Below are 18598 nucleotides of genomic sequence, written 5' to 3'. Positions count from 1 at the left end.
CTGCAGCAGAGGAATAGCCAAATGTAGGAAAAGCCCAAACTAGCAGTCAGGAGCAGGGCAAGGGACAGCATCGCTGTCCTCCCGGATTCCAGCCCATGTTCCCCTCTTGTACATCAGATCAGAGGAGTCAGGTCATTGCAGTGACCTTGTGGGAAATGTCTGTCTCTTCGCCTCACACATGGGTGGTGGCACTGGGGGTGAGGGGAAGTGAGACTGTATCTTTTGACAGGAGACCGCAGTCAGATCAGATTAGAGTAAGGAGAAACTGGACCCTTGAGGGACCTCATCAAGTTGTCAGTGGTCCCTAATGTAGAAGTCAGGAGCAGTTTTTGCCATAACACAACGTGGTAATGTTTTGACAGGCTGAGGTAGTGCCTGTCGTCTGAATATCGTGAGTTTGTGTTAAAGATCTTATTTTGTGTTTAAGGAGTTTGGCCTTTGCATCTTGTTGATGGCATGGGAATGTTTCAACGCGGTACGTAGACTGAAGGAGCCTGAGAAGAGTAAAGTGCACCGTAGGTACGCTGCAGTTACCTGTCACCCAGAGAAACTGGTTTTATTTTATCAAAAATGGAAACACCGCTAGGATATTGTGCTTTGGTTTAGGTTATTTGCTAGAATTGTTTGTGGTTAGTAACGAGCGCAAGGTTCACTTGTAATAATAACGTAACCATGGTAATATGATAACGCAAACCGATGTCGGTCTGATTTGCTGGTAAGATTTATACCCTATTATATTATCCAATGCAATTAAGAAATGCTTAGGAAATTAACATTAGAATAGATTAAAATAAAGTATCAGAGGCGTAGTGACAGCTGTGGGTCTTAAGCATAGTCCCCGAGTGGATGTTTCCGGATAACGTATCACCCTGCCTCCGAAGGGCTGTGTCACAATAAGCAAGGAAAGCAATTGCTTTCATTTCACAGACAGGGAATTGTGATGCTCCTCTTAATCTCTGCAATTTCCTGCACTCATTTTAGTGTGACTGGTCAGAAATGAACCTAGGAAAAGTAACAAGTGTTAATTGGCCTCCTTTAATCTAAATGGACTTTAATGATCAACAGGGGTGAAGAGGGAAAGAGAAATGTATTTATCGGGACGTAGAGGTTCGCTCCCAGTGGGAAGGAAATTAATGGTGAGACGGGGGTCAGAAACTCTTGCCCCTGGCCTATGTGTTTTGGATTCACTGCCCATCATGCCAACCACTACCTTCTCAGGGCTCCTTTTGTATTACCAGTGGCAGCCACTTGCTGTTTCTTGTCTTGTAAGCTCTGTGGGGCACAGACCATCTCTTTATCCTCTATATATGAAACACGAAGGGAACACAGCATTTTTACTACCTAATAATATAACCATAAGAGGTGAGCCAGGATAATCATAAAAGATGAGCCATTTCGTAACCGCCTCTGTACCAGACAGAATTACACCTCGCACAACATCCTAGCAACACAGCTCCTCAATCGTCGTCTCTGCTCCTTCCCTGCAGATAACCCACTGACTCCTTCCTTGCAGTTTCTATGTTCAAGTTTAGGATGGGGAATCTGGGATTATTTGGTTTTGGAGAATTTCAGCCAATCACCCCAGCGAAAGAGGGGCAACTTTACAAAGGAGTGTAAGAGCAAGTCCTTCAGCTGTTGCTACAAGCCAGGGGAGGAATGGAAGACAGTTCTGGACACGGAGATTTTTTCTTTTCATGTGAGAATCCTATTGCTTGGCCCATGCTAAGAGTTTTGAGATGTTTGGTTTGCTGAGATAAAGGCCTCCAAAGGTTGCCCAGCCAGAGCTAATCTGGGGACTGGGGCCTCCCTCTTATCTCAGGCTGCTTTTTCACTGGGATGATCAACTGCAGTGTAACTGAGAGGGGAGGAATCAGTCTTAGACTCTTGCTCCTTCCACGCTTAAAATATGTATTTTACTTGAGGATGATACCTAGCAAAGGCACACTTTTCTCCATTTTCACATCTCATTGTCCTCTTCTGGTTCTGTCTTTCATCTATATTCTACCCACTCTGGCCGGACATCTTGTCTTGCTGCTTATAGACTCTTTATTTTGTTGTTTTCTGAATAGTAAAATTAAGTAAGTAATCCCTGAGTAAATTAAAGGGACTGTATTTTATACCCATTCTCTTTGGTCTTTCTGCTGCCTTCAAACCCTGCCTTCCCAAGCTCTCCCTCCCTTGTCTCCATGACCTATGCTCTTGTGGTGTGTTGACCCTGGCTAGATGCCAGGTGCCCACCAAAGCTGCTCTATCACTCCCCCTCCTCAGCTGGACGGGGGAGAGAAAACATAATGAAAGGCTCCTGGGTCGAGATAAGGACAGGGAGGGATCACTCACCAATTACTGTCATAGGCAAAACAGACTCAACTTGGGGAAAATTAATTTAATTTATTACCAATTGAATTACAGTAGGATAATGAGAAATAAAAACTAAATCTTACAACACTTTCCCCCCACCCCTCCCTTCTTCTCAGGCTTAACGTCACTCCCAATTTTCTCTATTTCCTCCGCAGCAGCAGCGCAGGGGAAAGGGGAATGGGGGTTGTGGTCAGTTCATCATACGTTGTCTCTGCTGCTCCTTCCTCCTCAGGGGAAGGACTCCTCTCACTCTTCCCCTGCTCCAGCGTGGGGTCTCTTCCACGGGAAACAGTTCTTCATGAACTTCTCCAATGTAGGTCCTTCCCACGGGCTGCAGCTCTTCATAAATTGCTCCAGCGTGGGTCCTTGCCACCATCCTGAAGGGGTGCAGTCCTTCAGGAACAGACAGCTGCAGCGTGGGTCCCCCACGGGGTCACATGTCCTGCCAGAAAACCTGCTCCAGTGTGGGCTCTTCTCTCCACGGGTCCACAGGTCCTGCCAGGAGCCTGCTCCAGCGAGGGCTTCCCATGGGGCTGCAGCCTCCTCTGGGCATCCACCTGCTCCGGCGTGGGGTCCTCCACGGGCTGCAGGTGGATCTCTGCTCTACCATTAATCTCCATGGGCTGCATGGGGACAGCCTGCCTCACCATGGTCTTCACCATGGGCTGCAGGGGAATCTCTGCTGTGGCACCTGGAGCACCTCCTCCCCCTCCTTCTTCACTGACCTTGGTGTCTGCAGAGCTGTTTCTCTCACATCTTCTCACTTCTCTCTCCAGCTGCAATTGTCCTTGCAGTTTCCCCCACCTTTCTTAAACATGTTATTCCAGAGGTGCTACCACCATCGCTGATGGGCTCAGCCTTGGCCAGCAGTGGGTACGTCTTGGAGCCGGGTGACATTGGCTCTATCGGGCACAGGGGAAGCTTCTAGCAGCTTCTCACAGAAGCCATCCCTGTAGCCTCCCCACTATCACACAAACCCAGTACAGCTCTGCTGAGCTTCATCCTAGTTCGTGAATTCTCTTCTGTGGACCTTCCCTCAATCTTAGTGTCTTAAGTCACATCTTGTCTTCCTTCTATTATTCACATAATTTGACATTTCTTGCTGGCTGCTCACTCACACATCTCCTTCTCCCATGCTGTCCACCCTCCTAATTCCCACTGCTTCTCTGGCACCTGATTATTTCTTCATCTATGGGGTGAAACCTGAGCTCCTCTTCTTCAGATTCCCCTTCCTTTCCTACTTGCTGATCCTCACCGTGCAGTGAGTCTGCTTCAGTCAAAGCTGCATTCTCCTCTCCACGTGATACAGGCAGTGGACTGTTTTGGCAGTTCTTGTATTTCTTTTCCTTCCTGGAACCGATGCACTGTGAAGGATGAACACAGAAATGTCAGCAGGCAGTACAGGAGAGGAGCAGCATCTCATACTCTTCAGAGTGGAAGAGGTGACTTGGGAGGGAGGAATCAGACCAAAATCTACCAAATGATAAGTGGCAAAATAAATAAATCTGAACATTAAGACAGATTTTATTTAGCGTTCTAATTTATTTTTGAAGCAACGTCGACATTGCACAGAAAGAGTTGAAATAGCTTTGCATAAATATTGCATGGAGCTTTGTGTGCAAACGCATACAAGGCACAGAGCTACATGCAAAATCTGGCTAAAAAGGGTGAAGGAACATGTGGGAGCTCTCTACTTCTGTATCTGGAGAGCTTCTGGTACCCGCTTGGGAAAGTAACTCTGCATTGCAACACAGCTCTCAGCATAAACATGCTCAGAGTGCTGCGTGCCAAGCTCCACGCAGGAGAGAAAGCCATGGAGCAGGTTTTCAGGTCAGCAGTGGTGGCCTATAGATTGTGGGGCAGGGGCCGAACCTACTTCTAGGCCTTTTATGGGTCCATATAGATAAAATGAGTAGAGAGACAGTGGTCCAGTATGAAACTTGGATTTATTTCCAGTTTTGCTTAGTAACATCAGTCAATGCTTTGCCCTTGGGGCATCCCTTGTCCTTTCAGTGTTTGTGAGTTCTCTCTGTGGGGGCAATTTCATGGTACCTTCAATCTGGCAGGAGTGACACTGCTCCCCCAAAGAGGTGACCATGTCTTCTCTGCCTGCTTATGCCTGTGCCCCCTCGCTTTCCCCCCTTTTGCTGGCACACATGCCTACCTCTGCATCAGCAGCTAGGACGGCATGACAGGCGTGGACCAAGCTGAGGCCGTACTGAGGACCTGCCATCCATGCTGGATTTCAAGGGTTTTGCTTTGGGCTAGTTGGGTGTTCTCATCCCACAGAGCGAATGACCATTGAAACATCTATTAGTGGCTGGAGCGCGATAAGTGTGCTCCCTTCTTTTGCTTTTGTTTTACCCCAAATCATCTCAGTTCGTTAGTCCTCCAACCCCGCTGCGAGGTGAACGGAAGCACGGTAATCCAGACCGAGCCAGGGAATTGGTTCAAAAAGGCACCCCTCATCCAAACTGAACTATCACCATAGATGTGGTGTGCTGACATGGCTGTGTGGTGAACCAGCTCTGGGAAGAGATCAAAAGCAAAAAGAAACGGAGCCAGTTTTAGCTTCGACCATCCTCTGAGCTGATGTGTGTGGCCTCACCAACGTTTGGGCCAGCATTTGGGAGGGACCGAGGGCTGGTTATAAGCCGCAGGAGGGAAATGAATCTTTTTTTAGAAAATACTTTACTTTGGTTAAAAAAGACTGTGAAATAATGACCTGTGTCAGCTGCAGGCTATCAGAACAAGGACCAACACCTACAAGGGATAAAGTAGGTGTACGGCACACCGCACTATATTGTCTACTGCAAATGGCAAGGGAGCGGGGAGATGTATTTCAGCTGAGACCTTTCAGTACCACAAACAAACTTCTGAGGAACAGAGGGAGAAGGGGAAAGAGCATTTCATTATGGTCATAATGTCCATGAGAGCCGCTGTACGGCGGGCTCACATCTTTCCAAACAAACCCCATATTGTGAAGGGCTCCCTCAATGCTTTCTTCTTCCTCTTTCGTTCTCCCAACCCCCAGAACAAGTCTGGAACTCAGTTTTTGGTCTATTTTGATACTGACATGTTTCTTTTTTCTTTGGCATCTGCATTTCCCCCCCCTCCTCTTTCCACCGCTTGCTCATTGAAAACCTAATTGCAGATCTCTTGCTGCAATTAGTCCACATGCTGTTATGAAGTTCACTTCATTATGGGTTTTTTTGGCTAGTTGACTCAAACGGGCTTTGAAGCAACACCTTGCTAGTGCTTTGATCCTTGTGCCTATGCTGTGGTCAGCACCCTGGTGCGATGACTGCCATGTTCTCCTTTGCTTCCCGTCTTTTCCTACCATCTCCTTACACCCTCATGCCTTCATGCCAGGATGTTTTGTCCCCAGACGCATCATTTATCATAGACTCATAGAATGGTTAGTGTTGGAAGAGACCTTCAAGATCAACTAGTTCCAATCCCCCTGCCATGGGCAGGGACACTTTCCACTAGACCAGGTTGCTCAAAGCCTCATTCAACCTGGCCTTGAACACTTCCAGGGATGGGGCATCTACAACTTCTCTGGGCAACCTGTTCCAGTGTTTCGCCACTCTCATTGTAAAAAATTTCTTCCTTAGATCTCATCTAAATCTCCCCTCTTTCAGTTAAAAGCCATTTCCCCTTGTCCTATCACTACACACCCTTGTCAAAAGTCCCTCTCCAGCTTTCTTGTAGCCCCTTTAGGTACTGGAAGATGCTCCTGTTTCGGATGTGCCGGGCTGCAGAAGCTACCCGGCCTCACAACGTGCTGCCGATGGCCCGTGACTACGCCGTGCGCGGCTCCGGAGGTCATCGCCGGAGTTTTTGGAGAGGTCAGTGGGCATCACCCCCACGCACCCCACCTTCCCGCACCCCGCCAGGCCCGGCGCGGGGAGAAGATGGGAGGAGGAGGAGGAGAAGGAGGAGGAAGGCAACCGCGGGCGTGCAGCCGCCGCCGGGCGGGGAGGGAAGGCGGGCGGGAGGGGAGGGGAGGGGAGGCGGGCGCGGGGCGGCGGTGGGCGGGCGCGGGGCGGCGGCAGCCGGGGAGGGAGCCGGGCGCCCCACGGCCCATTCGCGACCGGCGGCGGCGGCGGCGGCGGCAGCGCGGCGCTCGGCGGCGCTTGGCCCCCCGCGGGCAGGGCCTGTCAGCGCCGGCCGCCCCCTCCCCTGCGATGAAGGCGAGCCCCGCGGCAGCCGCCGCCGCCGCGGCGGGGCCGGGGCAGGCGGGGGGGCCGCGGGAGCCCGATGCGCGCTGGCGGGAGAAGGGCGAAGCGGAGGCGGAGCGGCAGCGCACCCGGGAGCGGCTGGAGGCCACGCTGGCCGGACTGGGCGAGCTGGAGTACCTGAGGCAGCGGCAGGAGCTGCTGGTGAAGAGCCTCTTGCTGCGCCGGCCGGCGGGCGCGGTGCCCGGGGCGCAGGGCGGGCGCGGGGAGCCGGCGGGCGAGGGGCAGCCGCCGCGCAGCCTGGAGGAGAAGTTCCTGGAGGAGAACATCCTCCTCCTGCGGAGGCAGCTGGTGAGCGGGATGCGGGGAGCGGCTGGGGGTGCCGGGGATGCGGACGTGTGGCGAGGAAGGGGCCGGGGGCGGCGGCGGTCCCCCGCGGGGTGCGTGCCCGCGCCGCTGTCACGCCGGCGCAGCGTCCCAGCCGCCCGGCCGGGCGCGCAGGTGGGGCGGCGGGGAGCGGCGTCCGCCGGGGACCGGGCTCCGGCTCCCCGTGGGTTTGGGCGAAGCGGTGAGGAGTCGGTGGCGGCCGGCTTTTAGCGGCGTTTTCGCTGGTGGCCGCGCGGTTCCCCGTCGGTTCGCAGAGCCGGGCCGGCGGTCCGACTTCCATTCAAGGCAAGAGAGGCGCTGCCGTTGCCTTGAATGGAAGTTGGGAGCGAGCTCCTGGGTCGCAACCCCGACAGGAGGTAACGGGGGTTCCGGCACGGGCAGGATCAGGCCCCTTAAAATAAGGGATGCTTTTGTCGAAGGACGCGTTTTGTAGCTGGTGTGGGAAGAGATGGAGGGCGGCATGAAGCGGCGGATCATTTTTCAATGAAAATAGCGTACAGCTGTGCCTGGCGGTCTTTGTGCACCGCTCAGCATTTGCTTTCACCCGGGGAGAAGTTGGACTGCGTGATTTATTTGCCTGATTTCTTCTTTTCCCCAACCCTCTTTGTTTTTTTCCCCTTTCCTATTTTTTTTTTTCTTGTTAGCCTTTTGCTGCAGTCAATTTAGGACTAGCTCCTTCTTTAAAAGATAAAAATGATTGATTTTGCTGCTGACAAGGGGCTGGCTGCCAAAGAGCCGTAGCGAAGGACCGGGGAATCATTACTCAAAAAAAAAAAAAAAAAAAAGACAAACCACCCCAAAAAACCCGGGGATTTGTGGCGGCACTTTAATTTGTGCACTTGACATTGCAGATTGGAAGCAGACGCGGTGTTCGCTGGGGGAGGGGGGACACTGGTGGCAGTAGATGGCGCAGTGAGTTACCACTGGAGCCCATCACCTCTGCCGGCTTCAGGCTCCCCTCAGAAATGTGGGAGAAGACTTAGGATCGCCCCTTTTGGTTCTCCGTGGTGTCAAAACGCCAGATCGTCTTCAAAGAGCCTCGCTAATACTATTAGCGTTCGCTTTCCCTTTGCCCCGGGACTGGCACACCCCAGGGGAAAGGTTGTCCTGGATTTAATGAGTTTAGAACTAGTCCAGTTATGAGCGTCAAAACTCTTTGCCATGGGTGTATCAGGGCACCGAGCAAATGATGCGCTTGAAAAAACCCAGGTAAACCTTCCTCCTGCCTCCCCGGCTTTCCCTAAGTCTGGAACAATTAGAGGGTATGAAGCCGAGCAGATGATGGATAAGCAACATTATAATACACACAGGGAAACTGATTGCGTTGACCGTGGGTTAATGAGTGCCTTACAAAATAATTTCTTATTGCTTATTTTATGCCATCAAATTACCTTCATAAATAGCCTTAAAATTCATCCCACAGCAATTTTGTACAATTATAATGGCAGAAGAGGAAGAATTACTCTTCCTTCCTGCTGCACTGCAAAACTAATAAAAGGGCCGTGATCCCAGCCCGGGGAATCTTGCTGTCTATATGGCAGACTATAAGCTCATAATGTGCAGCAGAACAAGGCGGTTCCCACACTACAGGCACTTGTTGGCAGAGCTGTTTCATCCCGTTGTGTGAACAGATGTGGTCTTTGACTAACATCACTGTGGTGGTGGTGAACGTCCCTTATTACTCTGGCAAAGCTGTCCTTTCCCCAAAGTAGCCTGTTTCACGTGCACAGGTCTGGTTTGACCGTATCATGCAGTATAGCTTTGTTGTTACAGCTGTGGTCCTGCAAAGGAGCTCTTTGCCAATGTAGTGTGTTGGTCTTCCTAAATTTTGGACCGTGCTCCTTGTGTAGAACTGGCTGGAAGAGGCTGGAATGAAGGGTCTGCATTAATTTTTCAGTTAAGTATTTGTCCAGAGCATCTATCTAGAATTTCAGGGCTTTGTTCTGTTTTGGGTTTGTTTTTTTTTTTAATAAAAGAATTGACAAGGTATTTCCATGATGCTGGGATGGAGAAGGTCGATTGTCTTTGGAGCACCTTCATGCCTGCCCCACTGAAGGAGCTGATATTGTTTGTCTTCTTGCTTTCCAGAACTGCTTGAGGAGGAGGGATGCTGGCCTTTTAAATCAGTTACAAGAGCTAGATAAGCAAATAAGTGATCTCCGCCTGGACGTGGAAAAAACGACAGATGAACACCTTGAGACAGACAGTCGTCCAAGTTCAGGTAAGGCCAATATTCAGCAAAACGGAGCCTTTCTTGGTACCTGGAATTAAACTGGCTGTAGCTTTCAGTACTGCAACAGTGAATGCCTATAGCACATTCACATCTGATAATTAATGCCTACTAGCAAAGTTCACCTACCACTGGAAAGGTCGCTGTTTGTAGACAACATATTCAGAGAAGCATTTCAAGCTTAATTAGATTTTTAGTGTGTGGGGCATTTTTTTTTTTTTTCAAGGTCGCACACGAATTAGTTCAAAACATTCTAATTCTACTGCATATTAGGAAGCAGGCTGCAGGAAAAATGGTGAAAGGAAGCACCACCAGCAGGAGGAGGATGTCAAAATTGATCTTACAGCCAGAAGGGAACACTGAATCAAACAATTTGGTCCCCAATGTATTGAATTTCGTCCCATTCTAACTGTGTTGAAGCCAGTAAGTGGTATTTAACTATGGGGAACCTTTCCTAGAGGCATCTAAACTTGTTCTGAAAACCCTAAAAAGTGGAGAATCCGCCAAACTGCAATTGTTAAAACCATTGCTAATGGCTAATCTGAATTTGACTTGTTCCAGCACTGATTTTTTTATATGCTTTTCTCCCATAGACTAAGGTCTTTTCTAGCACCCTGCTTTTTTTTCCTCTTGGAGGTGCTCTACGGTATAATTCCTGACTTTTTTTTGATGAGCTAAACAGGTCAAGTTCATTAAGTCATTTGTTTTAAGGCATTTTTCCAAGCTTTTAAATAGCTTTATGGCCACTTTCCAATTTTCAGCTTTTTTTTCCAAAGCATACTGGAGTCAAGGACTAGGCGTACTGTTCCAATGTCTTTCTTACCAGTGCTGTAGAGACTGCTGAAGTAATTTCTCTACTGCTGTTCATTAGTCTCTTTGTACATCCAACTATCTCATTAGCTTTTTTTGCCATATCATTAAGCTTGATTGAGCTGCTTTTCCACGCTGACTAAGTCCTTTTTAGGATTATTGTTTTCCAGGATGCATCCCCAGTCTGCAGACATGCCCTGCATTCTTTATTCTTAAATGTTAGATTTTGATTATGGTGTGTCATATTTTTCTTGAGTAGTCCCAATTTACCAGGAATTAAATTTTCTATGTCTGCACATTATATACCACTTTCCTTCTTTCATGTCATCCACAAATATTATATTTATTTCCAGAACTTTGAGGAAAATAATGGATAGCATTGGGCCCAACATTTGGTAAAGATTTTGTAGTCAAGTGATAACTGAAGAGTCTGTCTTGGAAGTATAATACACTATTAAATAAGCGGGCTGTCAAACACAGCCTGGATCCTTCTTGCAAAAATCTGAAAACCCCTGTAAAGGTTAAACCCCCGACCCCTTTAAAGGTTAAGAAAAAATTCAAAATTTCATATGCTAAGTAAAATTCTGCTTTTTAACTTTTAAGTGCTTTACTTTTAAGCGGAATCCTTCATAGCAACAAGGATATGACTAAATTATGCACTGGTTTTTGGGTGACTCAATGAAGTCTCGTAACTAATTGCAATAGAGTAAGCCAACATAAACATGAGCTTGACTGCCTTTCTAGGGACACAAATGGTAACTTTGTGTAGACATAACTAATATAAATCCAAACTCTTATTTTTATAGGGTTTTATGAGCTGAGTGATGGAGCTTCTGGATCGCTCTCCAATTCATCTAACTCTGTCTTCAGTGAGTGTTTATCCAGTTGCCATTCTAGCACTTGCTTTTGCAGCCCTTTGGAGGCAACACTGAATATCTCAGATGGACGCCCTAAATCTGCAGGTATAGTAAAAGCAGGTCGAATACATCGTACTCCAGGAGGTGGCTTTCACTTTGGAATTACTGCCTCAGGAGTATCTGGGTTGGAGTAACCCTTCTTCCTTTCATTTGACTTACTGTGCTCTGAAAAGATTCCAGTGCCTATCACGTACATGGGTCACGAGGCAGGACTGTTTGCCCTCCACTAGTCCAGCCCGACATGTGAATATGTCACTCTAACCACATGAAAATAACGTGAAAATATGACAGCTACTCTACCCAGTAGAGGGCAGTGGTACCTGTACACATAAGCACTTTAGTCGGCTAATTTCTCATGGTTTCCTTCAGAAAAACATTTTTACTCAATAGCAATAATGAAAGAGACCTCAACAGCCATGTCCGTGTTCAAGTGACAGAGCAAGGAGCTAGCTACAGGTTTTAGGAGGTCAGGGTGCACACCCATCTGTTTGTAGCAGTCATTTTGTCAGTTCTGATGGGCCTCAACCCGACCATGCTGAGGGAGGTGTGTCCTGCATTCATGTAGTATGGACAAGTAGGCATCATGAACAGGGAGAAAGAATGTTGTCTCTTTGGCAGAGAGCCGTTGAATTTCCTTTGACACTAGGCTGAAGGTGCAGGCCTTAATTTGTGAGATGGTTAAATGGGAATCCTTTGGCTCTTGTCCAGAAAGGGCACTTCAGTAGGACTTTTGTGATCAAGTGTTATTGGTTGCAGACATACTCATTGGAAAGCCTCAGTTCGTGCTGGGTTGTGGAGAATGCTTCTAACCATAGCGTTTCCAGTTTCCATTCTGCTCTTAAGGTTAACTTATAGTGATTTGTTGTGAATCAAGAACAAAATAATTCGCCTTCTTCTAACTCTGAAGTGGGAAAATGCAGCCTGGGGTACATTCATTCTGAGATGCTGAGAAGTCCTCTAAGTTAGCCTTTGAGCAGCTTGAGGTAATTTAACGCTCCCTGTTGTAAGGTATACATGATCTTCTTCAGCCATACATAAAAAGGAAAACATACACAAGGATTTCCAGCAGATTGTATTGGTGGGGTTTTTTCTGTATACACCACAAAAACCTAAAACTCTCATTGATCATGGTGTCTCACTTTTTAGAGCTGGAATTTCACAAACTGGCATGCTTCAAAGAAGTCTTTTTGGTAATATTTCCTGACTCCGACATAGAATTTAGGAAATGTGGGAAAACTGTGAAGTAATCTGGAGGAATTTCCTGCTTCCAACTTCCTTCTTCTTCCTCTCCTGCCCACACAGTAACATCGTCTCTATCAGCTAATTTCATCAAAGTATATGAGAGCTCTTTTGAAATAAGCTTTAGATAAGTGATGAGCACTGAGCTTTCAAATTTGAGTACCCTGGCTGAAGTTTCTAGCCCAAGGGTAGAAAACAGGACTGACAGTGATCTGTAAGGATCATTTAGACTGTACCCTTACATTTAGCTTGTCCCCCTACCCAAGAAGATGAGGGCAACATAAGCTTAAGAAAATAATAATCTCAGGTGCTTGGATTGAAGACCTGCCCCTAAGGTTGCTTACCTCCTAAGGAAGTGCCTTCACCATTAAATCTGACTCATGCACCTTGAAACGCACTGGATTTCTCTTACAGAACTCTCTTTGCAGAGCCAAGGCTAGGATGTCAGCTGGATTGACCTGCACTCCTTGTACTTGTGTGGAAAGATGAGCGTGTTTCCCGTTCTTGAACCCTTTATCGCTCAAAAAGAGTATTATTTATTATTACTTTTTTATTATCGTTACTATTAAATAATTAGGATTATAATAATAGTACTAATGAAAATAATAACAACAATAAAATCAAATCTGGATTTTTTTGGAGCCAAGATATACTTGAAAAAATCTGGAAGTGAAATTTATCAATAAGCCAAAAGCAATTAATTAATCTCCTATCTATATTTTTTTTGTTTCCCTTTGGATTTATCAAAGTAAAATGTAAAATTTGTACGTGCTGAGGCCTGCAGTGAGTTTTATAGGTGACTGTGTAACATATTAACAAAAGAGACCCTTACAGACTTCTGGGTGGCTTGGAAGTAAGACAGGAAGCTCTTAGCAACCTAAGCACAGGTTTGAGACCAAAGCAGATGTTCTCCTTAGGGCTGTGATTTTTATTTTATTAACCGCATAGTCATATTGGGGTGAATCCTACATAAATGCAGTTATAAAGCAACCCACAGAAGAACAGTGCTGCTTTTATATCACTTAAACGGCATCCCTGGTTGCAAGGTTTCCACTGTTTGAGCAGTGCTGCTGTTGGATAAACGTTACATCCTATAGGTAGATGGGACCAGAGTCCTTGGTGGCACGTGAAAAACGTAGCAGAACTGTCCCGGCAGGCTGTCTAAACTCTTCCAAAATGCCTTTCAGATCTCATAGGCTGGATGGACTATAATAAGGAAGGCCAGCATGAGGACCAGACCGCAGGCTCTGTCTGTCGCTCTTTGTCCACACCGCACTCAAATTCCCTCGATGTCGTTGCAGATGTCCATCCAAAGTACCAGTGCGATTTGGTGTCTAAAAACGGGAACGATGTCTACCGGTACCCCAGCCCACTCCATGCAGTAGCTGTGCAGAGTCCCATGTTTCTTCTCCCCGTCACTGAAAACCCCCAGCGAGAAGAGGAGAGGCTTGGTTGCGACATTAGCGACGTTTGCACCGGATCGGAAACGGACTCGGGAAAATCGGCCACCACCTTTGTGGCGCAAAGCTCCTGGCCGGCACCGTGCCCTTCCACCAGCAAGAGGATAGACGGTTACATCTTAAGCCTGGTTCAGAAAAAGACTCACGCGGTAAGGACTAACAAACCCAGGACGAGTCTCAATGCCGATCCCACCAAAGGGATCTTGAGGCATGGAAGCATGTGCGTCAGGCAGCCTGCAGGGGTGGTGGCTCATGGTAACGTCGTGAACCTGAAGAGCTCCAAGCAAGCGTGCTTGCCTTCTGGTGGGACCACCGCCCTGGACCACGTGGCATCCTCCCCATTAAAGCAGAGGCTGAGGGAGCCTGCTGGCGAGCAGCTGGAGAGTAGGAAGGCACCTTTACCAGCGGCTTTCCCACCCGGCGCGGCGAGTGAACTCCAGAGCAAACACCTGCCGCGGGGCATCAAACCGGCACCTCTGGAGCTCAACCGCAACGCGGTGGCCGTGGCAGGGGACGTCCCCAAGGAGAACGGCCAGCTCTTTGCCACGTCTCCCAAAGAGAGCCCGGGGAAACCCGTGGTGCCGCAGCCAGAGAACAGGGTCAGCCAGCCTCCCAAAAAAATACTGCTGAAGAGCAGCTCGCAGGTGGCTCGTTCCTCGTCACCTGCTGTCGAGGAGAGGCCCGCGCTGGATTTCAAAAGCGAGGGCTCTTCCTCCCAGAGCCTGGATGATGGGTTGCTGGTGAACGCCCAGTACATACCAGCCCAGCAGCAAAGCGTGAAACTTCACAAAGGCACCCGAAACGTCAAGATTTTGAAAAGCTCCGCGCTGAAACACAGACCCCACCTTGCCAACGGGCTGGAAAACGGTTCCCAGACTTTGCGGGAGAAAGCCAAGCCTGTCGGCAAGAAGTGCCGCTTTCCCGATGAGTTGGATACAAATAAGAAACTGAAAAAGCCCACCTCGCGGGGGAAGAGGGGCAGCGGCTCGCAGCCGGAGTCGAGCCTCCAGAGCCGGCAGGCTGTCCTGCACAGATCCACCGTCCGATCCCATGGGCACGGCCGAGAGGTCGTGGTGGCCAAGCCCAAACATAAGCGGGCCGACTACCGCCGGTGGAAGTCCTCGGCGGAGATTTCCTACGAGGAGGCCCTACGGAGGGCAAGGAGGAACCGGCGGGAGGGCGTGGGGGTCTACTCGCAAGTCCCCCTGCCCTACGTCAGCCCCTACGCCTACGTGGCCAGTGACTCGGAGTACTCGGCGGAGTGCGAGTCCTTGTTCCACTCCACTGTGGTGGACACGAGCGAGGACGAGCAGAGCAACTACACGACGAACTGCTTTGGAGACAGCGAGTCAAGCCTGAGCGAGGTGGAGTTCGTAGGGGAGAGCACGACCACCAGTGACTCTGATGAGAGCGGGGGCCTTATTTGGTCTCAGTTTGTCCAGACGCTCCCCATCCAAACGGTCACGGCGCCGGAGTTGCACGAGAATGCGGCGAAGGCCTTTGTCAAAATCAAAGCCTCCCATAACCTCAAGAAGAAAATCCTTCGCTTTCGGTCGGGCTCCCTGAAGCTCATGACAACCGTCTAGTGAGGTGACTTGGTGGAATGTATCTGCTTCTGCTTTTGGAAGCAAGGTGCTTTTGTGTACATATTTCCACAGATTTTTTTTTTTTTTTATACAAATATTTAAAACTTAAGGTAAATTATGTCACTTGTCTTCAGAACTTGGTTGGATACTAGTGCCTTTTACGTGGAAATAAAAGACGATTATACTTGTCTTAAAAAAACAAACCATAACCCTACCATTTCAGTGGTGAACAGCCTCCAGTGCATGGTATCAGAAGGCTTTGAAACAAGGCTAATGTTTCTGGGAATGGGTCCTCCTTGCCTAGTTTTTCCAGTTCTGGGTCTTATACAGGATATTGACAGCTTAAGGTCATAAGTTTTTAGGGGATAAGGGGGAGGGAGTGCGGGTGGTCTTCACGTTTTTGCTTGTCCCTTTCTGCTGCTCCTGTTGCCACATCTTAAACTTCTTCCTCCTGGTAGTCTGGCCTGTTTTTCTTTCTTTTCTTGTCAATTCTCTTCTTCAAACTCACCTCTGTCCTCCCTCAGCCTTCCCCCACCAGGAAAGGGCTCCTGTTCAATCTGTCTCCAAGGTTAAGTTGAGTGCCTTCTCTGGAGTGCACTCTGCTCCGATCTCCTGGGAGTCCCGCTGCGGATGACGGCGGTGTTGAGAGTAGACTGTTGGAGCAGCTGACCAAGGCTTAGTAACTTCAATATATTGTGTAAAACTGCTTTTGAAAAAGAAAAAAAAAACCCACATATGCATGTCACGTGCATGAGTATCAGTAGTTTTAATATTCCTGTTGATGTCCAATTTACTGTACATCATCAATGGCTGTTTTTATATATATATATCATTGTGTAAATTAATATAACACATCATATGCTGTAATAAACAGTCTGTTTTAATACTTTTTTAAAGTTTGTTACATTGCTGCAGACCCAGTGAATGGTTTTATGTTGGCATTGTCACCGCTTAGATGTCTCTTTGATGTGACCTGTTAATGTTCCCTGCATTTAGCCATGCAGGAAACGGAGCAAGTCTGAAATGTTGCTGTGGATGTGACTTGTGCTTTGAGGGAACTGGATTGTCATGGCTCCTCTTGTTCTTCCCATGGCTTGCATTTTTTTAAGGGCAAGGTGGGATTTAGGAGCTCAGAGGCATCTTCAGGTTGTTGCTTATGGGCAGCTCATGTTGTGGAGCAGATGGAAATGTAACATTAATCCTCCTTGCTCTCAGGGTGCTTGCAGACTTTGGTTGGTACAGCACAGGGGCAGATGGTAGGTTTGTGTAACCTAATAGGTCTGTGTAATACAACAGGTGTCCTTCTGAAATGTCCAGTAAGTGAAGCCCCAAAAGCTGTGTGCTCTGGGAGCTGGACTGGGTGGAGGAGAGCTTGGACTTGCTGTCCCTGGTGCCCTCTTTAGGTGTGGTAACCGACTGTATCACAACCCTGACGAAGGTTATGGAAAGAGGTGACAACTGTGTCACCCACCGGTCTCTGTCTCAGTCTCTTTCTTCCCATAGGACTGGAGGTGAGTCTCTGCCAGCAAAGGAAAAAGGAGCTAACCATAGACAGCACTGCTTCCCTTTGCAGAACAGCTTTGAAGCTGCGTGGTGGGAGGCTGGAGGTTTATGGTGCGTGCATGTCTGATGGAGCAGGCCCAGAGGATGAGCTGGTTTCTGCAGGTTCATCTTCTGCTCTGGCATCCATCAAGTGGTGGACGTACAGCTGGCGTGGATGCTGTGACTGGTATGAATTTCAGGGATACGTGTGCAGCCTGTCTGTCCCATAGCAAGATCTGCTGAGCAGACACCTTCCTTTGTCATTCCTCTGTGTGCTTCTTGCTGTCACCCACCTGAAAGGCAGAGCAGTTTTTTTCTCAGATTTCCTTCATTGCAAAAGTAGGAAGGAGAGATCCACCCAGAATTAAATGTCTTTGGGAGCAGCTTCTGGGACAGTGGTAACACCTTTTCAAAGTGACAGATTGTATTTTTTAATCTGCAGTGTTGTGGATCACTACCTATAAAATGTCTCTCTCATATTTTTTTTTTTTCTTTTTTTTTTGATAGAGGAGTGTCAGTTTCTGTAAGGGATCTCACAGTATAGTGACAAGGTTCTGGACTCAGTGACCCAGAAAGTCCTTGCATTTCCATCTCCTGTGATACAGGAAAAGCTGTAACTCAGCAGGTCTCAACTCTTGCATTGCTTCACACATGGAAGAGCAGATTGTGGATAGATAGATATATATATGTACAAAAATTTTTTATGTTGATACAGAGGTTCATTCAGAAATTACTGGACAATGGCTGCCACTGCAGAGAGGGGAGAGAAGTAATGTTGGTTATTAAGCATGGCATTACTAAGGCTAAGCAGCAGCTTGACGCACTCCCGTTAAAAACTGATGTGTGTTATATCAAAGGGAATGTCAAGAAGCTTGTTGAAGCCGCTGGTTTCTTTCCTACAATATCTCTTAATCAGGCCACATAATCTCTCTTTTGAGTGAGAAAAACGTGTGCAAATCCCTGTAAAGCCCCTCAAAGGTGTAGCAGAGTAGCAGAGAGGACCTTCAGACACGGGCTCTGTCTCTCTGGCTATAGAGGAGCGGCTGGTGGGAACACAAACCGACCAGTGGCTTTGAGATGATGGGTTTTTAGTTGCAGCGCTATAGCAGATTGTCTCGTACCAGGTGAGGGAGGCTGGTTTTCGAAAGTGAGCTGCTGAATAGTTTCTTTTGAGATAACTGAGTATAAAAAAAAGAAAGAAAAAAAAAAGGAAAATGACCACCTAAATATCACTAAGACTATATCAGCTGCAACCACTGTATTCTGCAGTACTCCCATTGAATAGCTTAATACCAGACGGGGAAATGGGCTGATGCTATCTCCATCTTAATTGCATCCGAGTCTTTTCAGTTCAGGGAAGGAATTTTCCTTTTCTTACACGATTTAGGTAAGCATCCAGAATCCTTTAAACAAGCCTCTTTTTTTTCTCTCTACATTCCTCTTTCCCCCCCTTTTTTAAAAAAAATAGAAGATCTTGCAGTGCTGGAAAAGTACTTGACATAGTCCCAGTACCCAGCACACATTCTCCTCTCTGGTTCTGATTTAGGAAACACATCTGAGTAAGGAAGTTTTTGCAACGTTAGGTTGAAAAACATCTGCTGATCTTGGAGACCAGTTAAATATCTGGCACTTCTTTAAGCTACCTGGCTTTCCAGCTCCACAGCCTTGAGTCCTCGCCAGTGTATTTTTCATAGTGTTCAAGTTTTAATTATCCCCAGTGTTTATGGTATAGTCTTTGGAAGTTTGAAGTGGGAACATTTCTCTCCGTGGCACTGGGGCCTGTTTCAAGGTGGGGGCAGGTTGTGGCAGGAAGCTTTGGGATTAGCTACCCCCGTGCTCCATATATAACCGAGTACAGGAAAGTACGGAAGCATATGCTTAACATAAA

General features: G+C 47.8%; 1 protein-coding gene across 2 annotated transcripts; it reads left to right on the top strand.

The window, feature by feature from the left end:
- Positions 1-6548: 6548 nt before the first annotated feature.
- DACT1 (dishevelled binding antagonist of beta catenin 1) lies at positions 6549-15168 on the top strand. 2 transcript variants are annotated; one of them, XM_086613882.1, is made up of 5 exons: positions 6549-6578; positions 6618-6890; positions 9015-9147; positions 10773-10928; positions 13310-15168. In XM_086613882.1, the coding sequence occupies exons 1-5, from the start codon at positions 6549-6551 to the stop codon at positions 15166-15168; spliced, it is 2451 nt and encodes an 816-aa protein (XP_086470008.1). The 2 variants fall into 2 exon arrangements, with proteins under 2 accessions (XP_086470008.1, XP_086470007.1); XM_086613881.1 differs by having other exon boundaries at positions 6549-6890.
- Positions 15169-18598: the final 3430 nt, after the last annotated feature.

The sequence above is a fragment of the Tauraco erythrolophus genome, chromosome 6, assembly GCF_009769465.1.
Source record: "Tauraco erythrolophus isolate bTauEry1 chromosome 6, bTauEry1.pri, whole genome shotgun sequence".
Lineage (NCBI taxonomy): Eukaryota > Metazoa > Chordata > Aves > Musophagiformes > Musophagidae > Tauraco > Tauraco erythrolophus.
Note: the sequence above shows the minus strand (reverse complement) of the source record. Positions and strands in the feature narration are given on the sequence as shown.

What these genes read in the sequence shown, in the direction of transcription:
- DACT1 (XM_086613881.1), top strand. Translation starts at nt 6,549, where the DNA reads ATGAAGGCGAGCCCCGCGGCAGCCGCCGCCGCCGCGGCGGGGCCGGGG. An exon ending in TCCTCCTGCGGAGGCAGCTG is followed by an intron (nt 6,891 to 9,014) that starts GTGAGCGGGATG and finishes CTTGCTTTCCAG; the next exon opens with AACTGCTTGAGGAGGAGGGA. An exon ending in TGGACGCCCTAAATCTGCAG is followed by an intron (nt 10,929 to 13,309) that starts GTATAGTAAAAG and finishes AATGCCTTTCAG; the next exon opens with ATCTCATAGGCTGGATGGAC.